This window comes from Cydia splendana, chromosome 27 (genome assembly GCF_910591565.1).
Source record: "Cydia splendana chromosome 27, ilCydSple1.2, whole genome shotgun sequence".
NCBI lineage: Eukaryota > Metazoa > Arthropoda > Insecta > Lepidoptera > Tortricidae > Cydia > Cydia splendana.
The window spans coordinates 1145137-1164461 of NC_085986.1; the positions used below are offsets into that span (position 1 = coordinate 1145137).

Sequence of the window (19325 nt, forward strand, 5' to 3'; positions counted from 1 at the left end):
AGTGTTTAGAATGAGTTCATACATTTGCTACTAAACTTAAGTACAATCTCGGTCGATTGATGTACGAAATGACATTGATATGTCACAGATTTCAATTGTTTGGTTGAGTTAAATGTAATGCCCGTGTTACAACAACGCCTTATGCTACATTTAATTACTTAAAAAAAAAAAAAAAAAGAAAACAAAAAAAAAAATTTTTTTTGAAAATTAACTATGCCATTTAGTTCTTATAAACGTACTAAACTATACCCCGAAGTTAATGGAATTCAATAAAAACACGGTGTATATAGATCCAAATTTGAGATTTCCTCGATTTGAAAATCGCTGCAGCCTTTTCTTGGTCTAACTCTATCTATGTATGCTTGATAAATTGGTTAACGATTTGTTTTGGATTTATGTAAGTAAATTTGAATAATGTCCCTGTTTAGGTACATAATAGGAAAGTCTGTTATTTCACTAAAATTCCTGACATTTTCGTATTCCGGCCGCATTCCTGACAAACGGCCAAAATTCCTGACATGTCAGGAAAATTCCTGTCATCTGGTAACCCTCGCTGCAGAGTTAAGTGACCCTCCCTCCATAGAAAGTTGATTACATGTGGAGGGGAAGATGTCATGAAGATTTATGTAACATACGGGTATAATATTATGTTACTTACTAGTTTTCGTTACTAACAATTGTGATAAGATGTATTCCAGATTCCAGAGAGATATTATACTTCCTTCTTTAAAAAAATAAAGTACCTAATGACAATAACTGTACTGTAATACAGTAATTACTTAAGTTTTTTTTTTTATAGATAAAGACATATACAATTTCGACGTGGAGAAGATGAACTGGACCGAACAGTTGGTCATGTGGGCCATCGGGTTGAGGAAGTACATCATCAAGGATGGTCTTCGGGACACCAACTATGCCGTCAAGAAGCAACAGGTAATTTAGGGTCTGGCTAAAGCCCTTGTTACACGGTCGTCGACAAGCCTACTAATCGTCTGACCTTGGTCTGTCCTTGGTCAGTTTTGGTCAAATTTTGTTGGAAACAACTGTCTACACGGTCCGGGACGGACCAAGGCCACGTGGTCTGGGGGCTTGTCGGCGACCACGTAGCAAGGGCTTAAGCCCGACATTCAAGCGCGCCAAGCGCGCTCTGACATGCACGGCGCCCTTTACACTGTATGGTCGGGCTAGCCCGACATTCAGAGCGCGCGAAGTGCGCTCTCACACAACGGCGCCCCTTAAGCCCGCTCCAATCGCGGCGTTATTCACGCACGAGTGTGGAGCGGGCTTAATGGGGCTATTCATAAATTACGTCATTTCAAATTAGGGGGGGGGGGGGTCTGGACATCGGATGATGGTAGCATGACGTAGGGGGAAACGGGGTCATTCGAAGCATGATTTTTGGATGATTTTAGGGGTCAATAATCCTCCAAAAACGATGACGTAATTTATGAACAGTCCCTTTTACACCGTGAGGTCGGGCATTCAAGCGTGCGAAGCGCGTACTGACATATCAATATATTTGGGTTAGGTCGATCTGTGTAACTTTGTCCCCAATTATTTCTTCTTCTTCATCTTTGGCCAACCCTCGTCCCAGCTCATCTGGGATTCGGTCTCCTTGTACATTTGCGCCAGAGAGCTCTGTATTGTCTGCGTAGTTCGGCTGCCCTACGTCATCACCTTCTGTCCCAAATATTTTTATATTTAAATATTTAATAATAAGTTTATTTTCAGGTCTTCAAGGTGCTGAACTACCTGGTCGGCGCGCTGTATCTTTACGCCATTTATAAGCTATGTAGTTACGTGTTTTGGTTTGTCTCGGTGTTAGCTAGTTTATAATAAATATTTATTAATTATTAAGTTTGTTTTTAATTAAATACATATTAATATATATAATCCTTAACAGGGATAAATTCGCCTTTGTACCTTTATTTCTGTAAATATTATGACTGTAAACCTGTGTTGTGTGCAATAAAGTGATTACTACTACTACGTGGGCCATACTGAAAGTTTCTGGATTCTGATATATGAGAAGACTTATTTTTTCTAAGAGGCCCGTCCAGAAATTTTCAGTATGCCCTAAGTATAATACATTAAATCCAGCATCTTAGATAAAAGGTTCTTGTGTTATTTATAGCAAAAGTGTGCTAGGTGTGCGGATCGAATGTTCTTTATCAAAAACGATTGTAACCGATTTCGGTCTAAAAAAAAAAAAAACAATTTTCAAAGTTTCAATGTATTTTGTAAGTATTAAGCAGTGTATACATAGGTACATATAATTATTTATAAGGCAAAAGGAATATGTTTCCTACAATTATTTTGAACCTTCAAAGTTAAACACTCCTGGAGTTCCCAGTTAAATGGTTAAAATTTACACGGCGGGAAGAACTTGATAGCTCGATATATTTTATTGAAGAAATTAAATTACATAAAGTTCAAATTTCTTCAATTTTTTCTCGCCATTTATCAACTTCTTCCCGCCGTGTACGGAAATAACCCTATCGTAAAATGTCTAATTGTCCCTCACTCAAAAAAACCCCGACTACAATATGCCCTATTTCCAAAACTACCGTCTTAAACCTTCATTTCATTTACAAAGAATCACTTTTATCATTTTTCTTACAATGATTTTGCAAAATACAGACTTTGTTCAATATATTTAATTTGTTTTAGATTATTTTTCGAATAAATAGGAGAACTAGCTTTTCAAAATCAAATTGTAAGTAATTCATTTTATTAAGTTCTTACTTGTCATTTTATAGGTTATTTTGTAGACAGGTAGTAGTGTTTAATAACTTGAAAATTATTTCGATGAGCATAGAGTTAAACCAAGAAAAGTCTGCAGCGATTTTGATAGCCCACGCAGTGCAAGTGTTATTTATACGTCATAAATTTCATAGAAGTTTGACGTTTAAAATGACACTTGCACTGCGTGGGCTATCAAAATCGCTGCAGACTTTTCTTGGTCTAACTCTACCCATCTTGGTTTAATCAATCGATGTTCTTTATCATTTTCTTCGATATTTTATTCGTTGACTATATTTAGCAAATCTATATCACTATAAAGAGCTATGCAATGATTGATATTTATTCATTGTAAATCAGTAAACACAATGGCTACGGTTTTAGGGTTTAAAAAAGGAAAGCATGATATAATTAATATAAATTTTATACAACAGTTGTCCCAACAATGATCCCTGAGAGACACCGGGTATGGCATCAATTTTCGTTGGCTTAAAGCTTGACAAAATTATTTTAGGTTTTTGTGGTCATTTTAGAAATAATCTGTCGAAAGTGATTACTACATACTTATTCCATTAAAAACATTCTTCGTCAGTAGAAACATGGGCCAACCTTATCAAAAGCTTTCCAAAAAATGTTTAGCCAACTAGTATTTTCTTGTCCATCAAAAGTGTCATTTGCGCCCTTATTTTTGACATTTTAGATATTTTCGACGACTTGGGTGTGTATTCAACAAGCAAAGCAGTCGGCTGTACGGGTACATCCTTCTTAGTTTCATTGTTTTCTGCTTTAGGGTCTTGTTCGACGCGGGCTGAAGTGGGTTTGCCTTTCGCTGGCGTTTCGGGGAAGGGTGGCAGGCCGAACTCTTCAGGTTTAAAATCGCGTAGAGATCTGTGGAATAAAAGTTTTAACTTAAGTAAGGTCAATGTGGCTAATACCGTCATAGGGGCTATTCCATCCACTAACGTTTTTCTCGAACAACGAACAAAATTGACAATTTCATCGACAAAGCAGCGATTGCTTTTAGTTTCAGCAATCAAAAGCAAATGATTTTTTCCTTCAATTGAAAATCAAAGAAATATATACTCATGGACGGAATAGCCCCTATGGCGGGTATTGAAACAGCCAGGACCTAACCTTAGGACTATGGTGGCTTGGCGCGTCTTCTGACGGTCTAAGCGTCGGTCCGGTATCATCACCACCTGTAAAATAGAAAATAAGGTCAATGCGGCCAATTCTGTCATAGGGACCATTCCGTACACGAGCGTATATTTCTTTTATTTTCTACCGTAAGAAAAAAACCGGACAAGTGCGAGTCGGACTCGCCCACCGAGGGTTCCGTACTTTTTAGTATTTGTTGTTATAGCTGCAACAGAAATACATAATCTGTGAAAATTTCAACTGCCTAGCTATCACGGTTCATGAGATACAGCCTGGTGACAGACGGACGGACGGACGGACGGACAGCGGAGTCTTAGTAATAGGGTCCCGTTTTTACCCTTTGGGTACGGAACCCTAAAGACCCGTCTGCTTTTGATTGCTGAAACTAAAAACAGTCGCTACTGTTCATAGAGAATGGAATGGAAAAAGATTTGATTTGAACCATAGAGAAATATAAGTACTTTCAGGACAAGTTTAGTAAGGATGAATATATGTACTAAAATATATGTGTATGTAGGTATTTAGTAGTAACCTGCATGCCCGCTGCGACCGCCGCTATTACTCCGATTTCAGAATCTTCGAACACGAGACACTGACGGAAAATATTACAAAATTATTAAGCGTTTCAGCAGAATAAATAATAGTACTAGGTACAGAAGGCTCACTCTCTAACAAACCGCGGTTATTACGACAGATATGACCGCTAGGTGGCGCAAGCGCGAGCTGGCCCCAATTTCACATCGGAGACAGGTGCGACAATTGTAAAACATCACCGTTGCTGACATCACAGGCATCCATGGGCTACGGTTACCGTTTACCATCGGGCGAGCCGTATTCCTGTTTGCCACCATCATTGTATTATTAAAAAAAACTTTATCATATCGGAAAAAAACAGATTTTTCTCTTGCTAAGTTTATGACAATTGTCACATGAAACACGACAATTGTCACGAAATTCCGACATATAACTCATTTCCTGTCAAGAATTACTAGTGTAGGAAATAAAGGTAGTGGACCCCGCAGTAATTCCTCAGCCAGAAAAAACTTTACAGTATGATAAAGTATCAATAAATAAAAAGTATTGTATAAATTTCTAAAGAATAATAATAATAGAATTAAAGTAAATACCTAAAGTCTTAAATCGTTAATATCTTTTTACGGAAAAATGCTCCGTTCAAACTTTCTTCATCGGACATATTCATGTAACGTATTGCAACAATATATGAAATATCAAAAAAAATATCCCAGCAGAAATACCAATATTAATAAAAAATATTTTTTTGGCGTGTCTTGGACTGGAAAATTGCTCAGTCTAATTTTTTCATTGGAAATTGGAATGCCATTTTATTGTCGTTTTATACCTACAAAATGAAAATCTAAAAAAATTACCATGTAACTATACTATTTTCAGAAAATGCCTTTTTACTCGCTTTGGAAAATTTCTCTATCCATTTTATTTATTGAATTAAGTTCACAGTTTTCTTTCCATTCAACTATAAAAACATCCAAAAAAAGAACGAGCGTATTAAAAACTAAACATATCGGGAGCAATGTGTAGGGAGTGGGGTGTACAAGCGGGGTGAGGGAGCGGTACCGGTCGGCCTAAATCACTAAATGACAGCGTTTTACACAAAAATAAAACGCTAATTAATAACTTACCATAATCGGAACCTAATAATAATATTGAGAGTGGCAACACTGTAGTTGGTCGTATTGTCCTTTCCGAATCAGGCAGTTGCTTTTGACACTGACAGTTAGCCAAAGCAAATTTCCAAGTCATTGTCTCAAAATTGTACATATCGATCGATACCTTTGGGTTCAATTGGCGTAAAGGACAAAATGCTATTTTTCAGGAGGCGCGAGAAAACTGCGATTTTTTTGTTTAATGGTGATATATTTTTGATGTTTGATGTGTATGAGAAAAGTACTCAAAATGTTAGTCTTTTTAACCTAAATTAGCGAACATATCTATACATTTAATATGAAAGAAGTTAATGTCCTTTAAAATTGGTCAAAAACACTATGAATGTCCTTTACGACCATGACATTTTTGATAATTTAGTGTATCTTGTTTAGTAGGGGGTCGTACGTGACGTACTCAGACTTTTTTATTCTAAATTAGGGGTGTATTCGTTACCAACCACGGTACAAATGTTAACTGTTTTCAGCATAAGGCTTGTTCACGGAAAAAAGTAGCCACCTAAAGTTGAGTCTTCTTACACACTAACACTATATAGAAACTTTTTGCAATGCTACTACCTGACATTCCAAAATAAGTATGATTAAGTTTAAGAAAAATATATATTAGTTGTCATTGAGTAAATAAAATCAAAATGCCGAGAATAAATAAAAATATTCGTAAACTAATTATAGTCGCATATTGTACAGAAAAGGGTATTTCGATGCGGCAACTCGCAAAACGATATACTTAAAATATCCAAAGACGGTGTGCGAAAAGTTATAAATAAGTTTGGGCACTTTAATATGCCAGGTGATCTGCCAGGTCGCGGCCGCAAAAAAGGCTGCGTGAACCCAAAATTAGACGCGGCAATAGTGGACTTGTTTTGCCAAAATCCATCGGCCTCTACCCGAGATGCAGCGAAAAAGCTGAAAACTTCAGTTGGAAACGTGGTAAATGCCAAAAAAAGAAATAATTTACAGACCCGAAAAATACAAAAAATCCCAAAAAGGACCCCTGACCAGCTCGAAAGAGCAAAATCTCGAGCTAAAACTTTGAACAAATTTTTATTTCAAAATATTTTTCTGGCAATACAGTAATAATAAACAAAACAATCCGCGAACGGTTTAATAGCGAAGAGTCTCGACCAACATCTTGAGAGACTCTCGCTATTAAACCGTTCGCTGATTGTGTTCGCCGTTCGCTGGTTGGATCAAGGGCCAGATGCAGAAGAAGAAGAAGAAGCTTGGGCCTTGCCCCGCTGCCGGCGGCACTCTAGGTTAGGTTTTTTATAATGTTTATATGTATTTTTTATTGTTTTATAAGTGTTTTTATATTATAGAACCCTAACGTAAGACCTAAGATAAATAAAGAAAACAATATTATACACACACAAAGATTTAAACTAACAAGACTCGGAAGAGACTTAATGTAGGTATAAAATTAAATTCTAATGGTGCGTGTGCACGCTTTACCAGCTCGATGTGTTTTCTAAGATATGTGTTTTAGTATATTCATTAGCATAGCCACGGTACGCACAGGCAGCCTTTGAAAACACTTGCACATCACTATTCCGGATCGTTTTTATTTGCTAGACATTTTAACGGACAACTAAATTTAAATATTTATTTCGAACGGCAAAAGTCGTTAGAAACTGTTTTTCAATATACATAGTCAGTTAAACTGGGGTACAAATTCAAAAACTCACCAGCAGTTTAGCTTCACGGCCTGCCAGATGGAAAAACAGCAAGCCAATGACTTGGAAATTTGGTGAGAGTGTGGGAGAGAGAGGGACGTATATGCTAGAAGAGGACAATACGACCCACTACAGTGTTGCCACTCTCAATTTTATTATTAGGTTCCGAATATCGGTACAGTTTTGTTAATGTAGTGTAAAGAATCACACACCAGTGACAACGACAACTCCCTTCTTAAGTGCGGGCTGCGGGTCACGCGGTCGGGTCGTACTAGTAGCACAAGGACGCTAATCTGCACTTAACTGCTAAAGCAAGACGGTACATTATTGCGTAATCGCGGGATGGATTTATCTTCGCTTCCAAAATTTCGGTGTTCTGGATGATATTTCTTTTGGATATTTTGGATTTAAGTGTATACGTGACTACTTAGTATATATTTAAAAAGAAATCAGGCTGAGAAATTTTCCACTCTCAGTTTTTAATAGATCTATAAATCTATAATACAGACATTTGGGTACGCATTTTTTTTTTGGATTTTCTTACCCACTACGCCAAATTATATTCTAAGATCATATAAGAAGAAAAAAATTACAGAGCAATTTTCCGATGAAAATGAGCGTCGAAAAAAGGAATTATCATAAAAAAATATTCTCATGTTTGACAAAAGTGTTAGATCTTTTTATAGTAAGTATCACATACTGGTACAAATAACTTATTTAGTAAAACAATTATGGACTGAGGAATTACTCGGTTCAATAGGAGTGTTTTTTTTTGGATATTTATATGTTAGTTTCGGCTCATACTATACAATAACCAAGCAAAATTTCATCAACTGAGAAATTAATGCATGGGTCTCCATACAACAACTTGCTTCATTTACTACACTATTACCTACAATTCTTCTAAATCTTGACAATTGTCAGAAACTCAAATCTTCAGGTTCTTAAGTAACCTTTTAACCGCCGCAGACTAATATATAAGACATACAAAATAGGGCTTATTTCGCCAATGTCTGATAAATAAAACAAAACTTCGTGTAAAATCGCACCGCCGTAGACACCAGCACGCTCAATTAAAAATTCTATGGCGGTTAAAAGGTTAACAAACACATCCCTCGCACATTTCTGGTGGAAACTAGAGATGCCCCGAATAGTGGTTTTGGCCGAATACCGAATACCGAATATTTGGCCCCTCTCTCGGCCGAAGCGCCAAATATTCGGCGACCGAATATTCGGTATACGTAACATGCGAACATTTTGAGTCACGTTAATTATGAAATCTAGTCGCCAACAAAGCACAACGTTTGCTAAGATTTAACTTCTGTTGCTCAGAACTAGTGAATGTAGATAGAGTCAATCAAATCAGCCCCATGATAAAAATAAAATTACTTGTAATCAAATGCTCAAGAACAGGCTCTTCGTATTTAACAACTTTCCAAGAAAACATATTAAAATTAAATATAGTGGTAGCGGTTATTTTTAATGTGTAATTTTGTCATTTTAGGTGCAACAGATATTCGGCCGAATAGTAGGTAACATTCGGCCGAATAATGCCGAATAGTCATTACATGTCCCGGTTTAGGTTTGGTCGGGAACCGGCTGGCAGCGACGAGGTAGATGTCAGGGTGCGGCTTGCCGCGGTCCACTTCGGGGTCCGTAGCGCACACCTAAGGAAATAAGGAAATTACAACTTTGCCCAAAGGTGACAACTTTGCCCACCGCCAGCTTTGCCCACATCTCACAAAACCGAGACAATTTCTATGGTTTCTGGTTTAAAATATTAAATAGGTACCTACAATATTTTGTTTGCCAACTGTAATCTTTATATGTGACGTTCCACGGGAAAAGGTACCTTATGAGGGTTTCTAGTTTCGGAGATATTAAATGTTTTGTAAAGAGGTGAAAAAATGCTCAATATTTTTTTATTGTGTGATCTGAAACCTTAATGCGTAACGTTTGTTTACCTGTTTTTATTTTTGTTATAAGTTAGTTATAAGCCTAGTAATGTCGTCTCAGAGTTTAGTAGAAAAGGTACCTTATGGAAAAAAGATTGAAAATTCCCAAAAAAACTAGTCAATACGGGAAAAGAAGTTTGGTAGAGAACTGTATTAGCATTCTGCAAAACTAATTTGATAATTTCAGTTCTGGTTGGGGCGCCTCGCAAATATTATAACCGTACATAGACCGACATCACAAATCCAAGTAGACTGCTATTATACCAAAGTTACTCTCGTCAAGTCTTTCTTAACTAGAATAATCTTCATTTGGTTTGGTCGCATGCAGTAAATCAGCCATTGGTTTGCTGAAAAATGCCAATACCCGACGCATTACCTTATGGAATATCTGAGGTCATTGAACCTCAATGCCGCTTATCTTCAATAGCAACCGAAATATATTATTGATAAGAAATAGACGATTTATACCATCTTAACCCCAAAATATTATTAGTTTATCCTAACTGTTCCATCATCATCATGCCTCATCATGTAACTTGACCACAAGGTACCTTTTCATTACATACAAATTATTGGTCTTTTTTAAGATTATTATGACGAAGAACTAATTAAATTGGGGGCAGTTTAATGTAAATTAATATTTTCTATTCATAAAAGATAAACTATAATATGATTGATATTTTGTAGTGATGTATTATTAGATTTATTTCCATAAGGTACCTTTTCGTAAATGTATGGAGCAAATACTGTTATTGTTATGTAAGTTTAAAGTGGCATAAGGGGTTAAATACAGTATTTAGTTGGGGTTTTAGGATTTATTTCATTTGAATGACAGAATTTCTTTCATATGTGCTCAGAAAAATTGATTGTGTGTCACATTAAAAGTAAAAATATTCAATTTTGTGATTTTATATGAAAAAGTCAGAAAATACATTTTCACCTCTAAATCGGTATTGTTTTTTGCTTAAACTGTCTGTCAGTGTCGTTTTCTAATAGATAAAATTTAAATCTTGAGAGCTCATTGCAATCAATCGTGAAAATGAAATAAAACTTTATTTTCAAGAGATTGGTTAGTATACACATAAATCAGTCGATATCAAAAGTTTCTATTTGCATTACAGAACAAGTCGCAATATTTTTTTAATCTCAGATATATAAGGCATTATTATTTGTAGTCAACTATGTAACTTACTTCAGGAACATAGTTTTTGAGGCGGCTAAACTTAAAACTTCTTTATCGTAAAGTTGCTCATTTCACAACATTATTTTCAAAAAATCATATCTCTGTAACTACGCAACCTAGAAGGTTGATCTTTTGTGTTATCGATAGCTTATTTATTGTAGATTACTGGGGTATGCATAACTCCATACCCGCCATAAGGTACCTTTGACCGTGGGACGTCACATATGGAAGGTTCTCAGATGTAACTTCTCTGGAGTTGCAAGCGTGCATAGCAATAAAGATGAATTGAATTGAATAGGCTACGGGGACTGCTTACAATCAGGCTGGCCGTATGCTTGTTTGCCACCAACGTAGTATTAAAAAAATGTGTGTACCTTGTGGTTGAAAAGCGTGAAGAGTTTCGGTCGCGCTTGTGCGCCGATCCTGACGGCGCGCTCCGTACTGTTGGTCGCTAGAGCTATCAGGACCTTGGAATCGTACAAGTCAGTCAGAAGACGAGGTGTGTCACCTGCGCGTTGCCGTACCTTGTGGTTGTAGAGCGGGAAGAGTTTTGGTCGCGCTTGTGTGGCGATCCTCACAGCATGCTCCGTACTTTTGGTCGCTAGTGCTATAGGGACCTTGGAGTCATACAAGTCAGTCAGAAGACGAGGTGTGTCACCTGCGCGTTGCCGTACCTTGTGGTTGAAGAGCGCGAAGAGTTTCGGTCGCGCTTGTGCGGCGATCCTCACAGCGCGCTCCGTACTGTTGGTCGCTAGTGCTATCGGGACTTTGGAGTCGTACAAGTGCGTCAGAAGACGAGGTGTGTCACCTTCGCGCTGCCGTACCTTGTGGTTGAAGAACGCGAAGAGTTTCGGTTGCGCTTGTGCGGCGATCCTGACGGCGCGCTCCGTACTGTTGGTCGCTAGTGCTATCGGGACCTTGCAGTCGTATAGGTGCGCCAGAAGACGAGGTGTGTCACCTGCGCGTTGCCGTACCTTGTGGTTGAAGAGCGCGAAGAGTTTCGGTCCCGCTTGTGCGGCGATCCTGACGGCGCGCTCCGTACTGTTGGTCGCTAGTGCTATCGGGATCTTGGAGTCATACAAGTCTGACAGAAGACGAGGTGTGTCACCTGCGCGCTGCCGTACCTTGTGGTTGAAGAGCGCGAAGAGTTTCGGTCCCGCTTGTGCGGCGATCCTGACGGCGCGCTCCGTACTGTTGGTCGCTAGTGCTATCGGGACTTTGGAGTCGTACAAGTGCGTCAGAAGATGAGGTGTGTCACCTGCCTGCTGCCGTACCTTGTGGTTGAAGAGCGTGAAGAGTTTCGGCCGCGCTTGAGCGGCGATCCTGACGGCGCGCTCCGTACTGTTGGTCGCTAAGTGCTATCGGGACCTTGGAGTCATACAAGTCTGTCAGAAAACGAGATGTGTCACCTTCGCGCTGCCGTACCTTGTGGTTGAAGAGCGCAAAGAGTTTCGGTCGCGCTTGTGCGGCGATCCTGACGGCGCGCTCCGTACTGTTGGTCGCTAGTGCTATCGGGATCTTGGAGTCATACAAGTCTGACAGAAGACGAGGTGTGTCACCTGCGCGCTGCCGTACCTTGTGGTTGAAGAGCGCGAAGAGTTTCGGTCGCGCGTGTGCGGCGATCCTCACAGCACGCTCCGTACTGTTGGTCGCTAGTGCTATCGGGACCTTAGAGTCGTACAGGTGCGTCAGAAGACGCTCGGCGCCTGCAACAATATTTTTTTATAAATAAATAATTAATAAATATTATAGGACATTTTTAGGACACGCGACGGCGCGGCGTGAGGGGCGCGTTTTCTAGATCACGCGGTACCGCGGCCGCGGCCTAAGAAGCGCTGGGTGGACGTCGTGACTGCGGACATGGAAGAGAACAATCTCACACCTGAGGATGCCGAAGACCGGGCAAAGTGGAGAAGACTGAGCAGGAAAGCGGACCCTGGCGCTAGGCCGGGAAAACGCTAGGTTGAGGAAGATAGGATATTTGAAAACTGAAATAAATGTCATATACTAAGAAAAAGTGACCAAGGCCTCCAGTGCCCCAGGCTGGAATCGAACCAGCGTCCTCTGCTATCGCGGCAGGTGCCTGAACCACTCGGCCACCGGGCCACAGCGACATTAGTCAAATTTTCCAAGTATATGCACTTCCTACTGAAGGCTTGTGGCGCCCCCTAGCCATCTCTAAGGTAGAACAGTATGGTTCGAACCTTCTATCTGGATCATTCTCATGATGATACCGAGCTAGCGAGAGAGATGGCGCTGCCAATCAATACTATGAAGTATTTGAACAAATTAAATTATTTTATTCCAGCCTGGGGCACTGGAGGCCTTGGTCACTTTTTCTTAGTATATGACATTTATTTCAGTTTATAATTTATATAGTAGTGTTTCTACTTGATAAAAACAAATTAAAATATTTTCTGAAAAATAATTTAATTTGTTCAAATACTTCATAGTATTGATTGGCAGCGCCATCTCTCTCGCTAGCTCGGTATCATCATGAGAATGATCCAGATAGAAGGTTCGAACCATACTGTTCTACCTTAGAGATGGCTAGGGGGCGCCACAAGCCTTCAGTAGGAAGTGCATATACTTGGAAAATTTGACTAATGTCGCTGTGGCCCGGTGGCCGAGTGGTTCAGGCACCTGCCGCGATAGCAGAGGACGCTGGTTCGATTCCAGCCTGGGGCACTGGAGGCCTTGGTCACTTTTTCTTAGTATATGACATTTATTTCAGTTTATAATTTATATAGTAGTGTTTCTACTTGATAAAAACAAATTAAAATATTTTCTGAAAAATAATTTAATTTGTTCAAATACTTCATAGTATAGATAGGATATTTTTTACACAAATTGACTAAGCCCCACGGTTCAAGGAGGCTAGTGTTGTGGGTACTCAGACAACGACGTATACACTGTGGCTAAAAAATAACTGCATTCCCGTTGCCAGGGAGGTTTTGGGATTATACTGAGTTATACTAAAAAAAATACCCTCCCATAGAAAATGGACCAGCCAAAATGTATGAAACAGCCAAATTTTTTTACGCGATTTCGGGGTTGGTCCCATGATAAAAGTTGCTCAGTATAATCCCGAAACCTCCATGGCAACGTGGATGTAGTTATTTTTGTAGCCACCCCTTAAAATATATAAATGCCTACTTAAATACATCATCACACAAATAAATGCCCTTACCAGGATTTGAACCCGGGACCATCGGTTTAGGCAGGGTCACTCTCACTGCCCACTAGGCCAGATCGGTTGCGCAAGACCTAGAAAGCCAGCCATAGACTTACCAGGCAGTAATGGTGCGCTGGAGACATCTTTCCCGACGAGGTCGGTGAGTTGGTGCTCGAAATCGTCCACGGAAATCGGCAGCAGCACGCGCTGCACGACTGTTTCTGACAGGTCACGGTCCGTGGCGCCGTAGCACTGAAGATAAAATAAGATTATAGATTAGATAAGATTATATAGTCCACGGAAACCGGCCGCAGCACGCGCTGCACGACTGTTTCTGACAGGTCACGGTCCGAGGCGCAGTAACACTGAAGATAAAATAAGATTATAGATTAGATAAGACTATATAGTCCACGGAAACCGGCACCAGCACGCGCTGCACGACTGTTTCTGACAGGTCACAGTCCGTGGCGCCGTAGCACTGAAGATAAAATAAGATTATAGATTAGATAAGATTATATAGTCCACGGAAACCGGCACCAGCACGCGCTGCACGACTGTTTCTGACAGGTCACGGTCCGAGGCGCCGTAGCACTGAAATAGTTTACTGGATTTACTAAAATAAAATTAAACTAAACTTCAACAAAATATTTGCCACTTTGGTCGTCACTATCTCTTTGATGCTGACTGTTGTACTTACCTCATTTTCCAGATCCTTGGTGTATGTTTTTCCATATTTTTCGCAGATCGTCCTGATTGCTTTTTGATAAACAACTTCGGAATCTGTAGAAATATATTTGTATAAGAATACAATACAAATAGGGTAATTCGCCAGTAGGTGGCCACCGGCCAATAACTGGCCACCATAAACTAAACATGAATTCTATTCACCTATCAAACATAATTAATTTTAGTATAAGGTTTCCATAACTCGCCAGCCTTCAATAACTAACTACCTTATACTAAAATGAATTCTGTTTATAGGTGAATAGAATTCATTTTTAGTTTAGGGTGGCCAGTTACTGGCGAATGACCCTACTCTATATTACACACCTCAATAAAAGAAATCAACATAAAAGAAAACAGAAACACAAGCAGAGATAAACAACAGGCGGTCTTATCGCTAAAAAGAACACAGTTACCTACAGTTTCAATTTGGGCAAAAATGCTTTCAGTAACTATGTCCGGCTGTTCTTACGCTGTATCTTTAGGTATTTAAAAAAGAGTAAACAAAATCTACCGTCAAATGGCTCCTTAAGCCAGTTGAGGGTAGATGAAAACATTACATGATCAAATAATGTAGGTTAAAATGTCAGGTCGTTCAGTGACAGATCCAGGTGCATGGTTTTGTATTTGGTTGGTTAATCAATAAATGTTATAACTAGGGGTCATCCATTAATTACATCACACGTTTAGGGGGAGGGAGGGGGTCAAGAAAATGTGACATGTTGTGACAAGGGGGAGGGGGGAGTCACAAACTTTGCGACGTCACTTTTAACTTCATCAGTAACCGAAAATGTATTTAAATTATTTTATTCGCTACACAGTTAAATAAAAAGTTTTTGAAACGATAATCGTTTTTATTCGTTAATTTTATTTCTTAATCAGTTTTGGGTTATAAAATTACTAATATTTCTTTTGTCAAAAATATTTTGACAAAATATTAAATAAATATGTGCCGATTTCGTTGAAGAAATGTGACGTCACACCAGGGGGGAGGGGTTTGCCAAATGTGACCAAGTGTGACAAGGAGGGGGGGAGGGGTAAAAAAACCTAGAAATTCGTGTGACGTAATTAATGGATGACCCCTACCTGTAAATGTACAAATTATTTGTTTACTTTTATTTAAATACCTAAATATACAGAGTATAGGTTGCATTTCTCATCAGATTCTCGTGAAATTTTGTGAGCAGGGTCGACATATACTTAGTTTTTTTAGCCATTAGTTATACTTAATGAAAAAGAAAGATTTCATCAATTTTTGCAATGGCTGAAAGTAAATCATTTTTAAAATGTTATATTGTTTGAGTCTGAAATAGGCATAGTCAACAAAAGAGGGCATAATGGTGATCATGTCGCAGCATTGCCCACCTTAACATTAATATTAGTGAGGCCAAGCTAACTCTTCACCTCATGAGTTTTGATAAAAAAATACCGCCCATACATTTGTACAAATTGCGAGTACCGAGCTTTGTTCGGAAAATATATAAAGACTCAAAAATGCGCGTTTTCCCAGAGATAAGACCTAGCTGGATCGATTTTTCGGCCCCGAAAACCCCCACATACCAAATTTTATCAAAATCGTTAGAGCCGTTTCTGAGATCCCCGAAATATGTATATAAATAAATTCAAATAACAGGAGAGATCTTGTTATGTTGTTTCGAGCAGTAGCAGGGAGTATGTATTGAAACACCTTATGTGTGATAGTATAAGAACGTATATTCTCTAAATGCCTGCCTATATATACACGTTAGGTTGCGCTGACACAAGCAATACGCGTTTATGTCGCAGTAAACCAAAGTGTTACTGCTAAACACTAAAAGTGGACAATCGCCATATTACACCTCCCCCGAACGTTCCTCTCACCGCCGGGGTGGCAGAAGAAAAAAATTAAACGCATGTTACTTGTTTACAATTTTTTCTGAAATCAATAAAAAAAAATGTTAATAAATTATATAGGTATAATGCAAACAATCTTTATTTATCTTGATTTTATGTGTCGTATTAATGTCGTAGTCCTTGTAAAAAAATATCGTTATCTTTTAATAAGAAAATATTATCTTCACTTAAAATGTTATCATCTCTCAAACGTTAAAATATTAATTTACTTCCTTTTCTCATAAAATATAAATCTCGTTCTTTAAAAACATTTACCTACTCTTCATCTTTAAAACATTTACTATTCAACTTTAAAACATTTAAAAACATTTGGTATTCAACTTTAAAATATTCACTCTCGCTGTTTATAGTTACGGTACCCTATAAATCTCGTAATAAAAATAACTAATGCCGTATTAAGACGGAGTCCTAAGCTCCTAACATAATTAATGGGAATGGTTACCCAGGGCATGGTCACCCTATAATCAATACATCATGGGCTACGCTCCCGTGCGTACCCGAACTTCATAACTACACGCGGGATTGGCTACCCGAGGGCATGGTCACCCTAAAACACAATAATAGCGGCATATCAGGCCAGGCTGTACGGCTCTGCCTGTACCTAGAGACACAAATACATTAAGACTTAAAAGTCTCCGACAACTTTCACGGAGGATACTGTATATCACACTATGATCAAGTACGAAGGACTAGTGCTCTAGCTATAAGGTCACATTGTACGAATGCCTATTAAACTCCTTAAAACTTCTCAAACTTGTACCGTACTGTAAGGTTTTTTATAAAATAAACACTTTTATTTAACTTCCAAAATTCAAAAAAAAAAAATGTAATAAATCAAACTTTCGCTGTATATCAGGTGATCAGTCCGACACGTAGCTAAAGTATTAATCATTACTCAAAAACAATTAAATAATTTTATTGAATTGAGTTGTTTATTACTTAATCGTTATGCGATGTATCAAATTTCATTCATCGCTTATTAAAATATTCTAACTCGCGGCAAAGTCTCGCGGCCTAGTTAAGTTTTCTGTCGACGTGCGCACAACGTGGGCACGCGCTGCAAATTGCAACATACATAATTGAGGACACTATTCGACACTTTTAATTTTTATATTATATTATGACTTCTTATGAAAATTATTTATGCTCGAAACGAAATTGAGTTTAGCGACAACCTTTAATAATTATGAATGATTTAAATATGACTGCTACTGAATTGGAAAAAAAAATGCTGGCTTTTAGAGAAAATTAAATAAAATACTAAATTACACGTAGGATTTACATCCTATTGCTGCGTGGCTGGCCGTCCTCGGCTTCGTCTTCGTCCGGTCCGGTGCGAGTTCGCGACCGGCATTCTTGGCAGTTGTTGACGCGGCCTGGCGAGCTGGCACCTCCACGTGGCACTCGCTTGACGCTTCATATGGCTGGCTGGCTCTGCTTCCGATGATTATGGTGGGCCGGGATAACCCTGGACACCTTTTGGTTTGCGAGCCGGGAAACCCTGGACAACGCTCTTCGATCTTCGCTCTTCTTGATTTCTCTTCTTAACTTGGTTTTGGTTTTCTTGGTTGGTTGATGTTGGGTGGTTCTTCTTTTTTCTTGGTTCTTAATGGTGGTTGGTTCTGACTGCGTGGATTCTTGCGTTGAAAGTGTGATTGGTTATCTGGGTTGTAGTCTTGGTAGATTTTTTCTTCTTTCTTGAGTATTAGTTCGTTGGTTCGCTGGTCTGGGTCGCCATCAAATAACAAGATATAGTACTTGTTGTTTTTGGTATCCTGGCAAGGTCGCCATCAAATAACAGGAGAGATCTTGTTATGTTGTTTCGAGCAGTAGCAGGGAGTATGTATTGAAACACCTTATGTGTGATAGTATAAGAACGTATATTCTCTAAATGCCTGCCTATATATACACGTTAGGTTGCGCTGACACAAGCAATACGCGTTTATGTCGCAGTAAACCAAAGTGTTACTGCTAAACACTAAAAGTGGACAATCGCCATATTACAAAATAAATATACAAGAATTGCTCGTTTAACCTATTAACCGCCGTAGTCTGATATACAAGACAAACAAAATCGGGCTCATTTCGCCGCGGTCTGATAAATAAGACAAAACTTCGTATAACTTCGTGCCCCCCGGCGACACGAGCACGCTCGATGACAAATTCTATGGCGCTTTAAAGGTTAAAGGTATTGGATGGATAATTGCTTACCAAGTACCGTCCCGTCCAAGTCGAAAAGGCAATGGGTCACTTTCTTAAACTTCCTGGTGCAGTAGAACTTGACAGGGATCTGGATCATTGCTCGCGAAGGGCCGACGAGCGAAATTTTGCCAGGACATTGTTCATCTTTGCCCGGGGAACTGGGCAAAGTTGTAGGTGTGAAAATTAGTAAATATTAGGCAGTCAGGCCTTATTGGGATTAATCCGGTTTCCTCATAATGTTAGGACATTGTTTATCTTTGCCCGGGGAACTGGGCAAAGTTGTAGGTGTGAAAACTGGTAAATATTAGGCAATTAGGACTTATTGGGATTAGTCCGGTTTCCTCACGATGTTTTTCTTCGCCGAAAAACTAGTAAATATCAAATGATATTTCGTACATAAGTTCCAAAAACCTCATTGGTACGAGGCGGGGTTTGAACCCCGAAAAGTATTTGTCTATTTATTTATATCTAAATACAGATTAAGTTATTAACAAACCTGTTTAAAAGAGAGAATGGTGTTAAAACTGATTTATAATGATTTATAATAAAAACGATCTGTTTATTAAATTTTGAATTTTGATGTCTGTCTGATCTGACATTAGATTTTTTTAATTTATGTTATATCAGATGAAGCACTGAAATCTCTATGGTCACGTATACTTATATGTTGATATTGTCTATGCACCTTTTAGAGTGGTATGTTTACTATATTTACGGCTTTCGGCCGAGGATGCCGCAGCGCTGGTGCCTGGAACATGGGACGGTGCCAGGGTGTCAACGCAAGTAGCATCCCAAACTAGCGGCTGACCCATGCTCCAAGGCACCAGTGTCATTCCGTCGGGCCTCTTGCCGACCCTGGCCAGACCGCTGGGCTCGAGGACTGCTGGTACTTTGGCAACAAGAGCCCGACGGATGACATCA

The 19325-nt window shown here is 39.0% G+C and overlaps 2 protein-coding genes across 2 annotated transcripts in view; one reads left to right on the top strand and one right to left on the bottom strand.

The window, feature by feature from the left end:
* The window catches only part of LOC134803850 (fatty acyl-CoA reductase wat-like), a 41102-nt gene extending 39250 nt beyond the window's left edge, over positions 1-1852 (top strand). Inside the window, exons 12-13 of the mRNA XM_063776679.1 lie at positions 800-933; positions 1732-1852. Of these exons, the coding sequence (XP_063632749.1) occupies positions 800-933; positions 1732-1836 (239 nt within the window). The 3' untranslated portion in view covers positions 1837-1852. The remainder of the gene's footprint in view (positions 1-799; positions 934-1731) is intronic.
* A 1298-nt stretch (positions 1853-3150) lies between these two features.
* On the bottom strand, positions 3151-18590 carry LOC134803865 (probable pseudouridine-5'-phosphatase). Its single transcript, XM_063776694.1, has 8 exons — positions 18414-18590; positions 14284-14366; positions 13703-13838; positions 11987-12117; positions 8842-8940; positions 4433-4492; positions 3877-3941; positions 3151-3630 (listed from the first exon to the last, which is right to left on the bottom strand). The coding sequence occupies exons 1-8, from the start codon at positions 18499-18501 to the stop codon at positions 3378-3380; spliced, it is 915 nt and encodes a 304-aa protein (XP_063632764.1). The 5' UTR covers positions 18502-18590; the 3' UTR covers positions 3151-3377.
* Between the last annotated feature and the right edge of the window lie 735 nt (positions 18591-19325).

Coding starts and splice junctions, on each gene's coding strand:
- LOC134803865 (XM_063776694.1), bottom strand. CDS start 18,501: ATGATCCAGATCCCTGTCAAGTTCTACTGCACCAGGAAGTTTAAGAAA. Junction 12,118..13,702: donor CAGCGCACCATTACTGCCTG/GTAAGTCTATGG, acceptor ATATTGTTGCAG/GCGCCGAGCGTCTTCTGACG. Junction 3,631..3,876: donor CAAGCCACCATAGTCCTAAG/GTTAGGTCCTGG, acceptor TTTATTCCACAG/ATCTCTACGCGATTTTAAAC.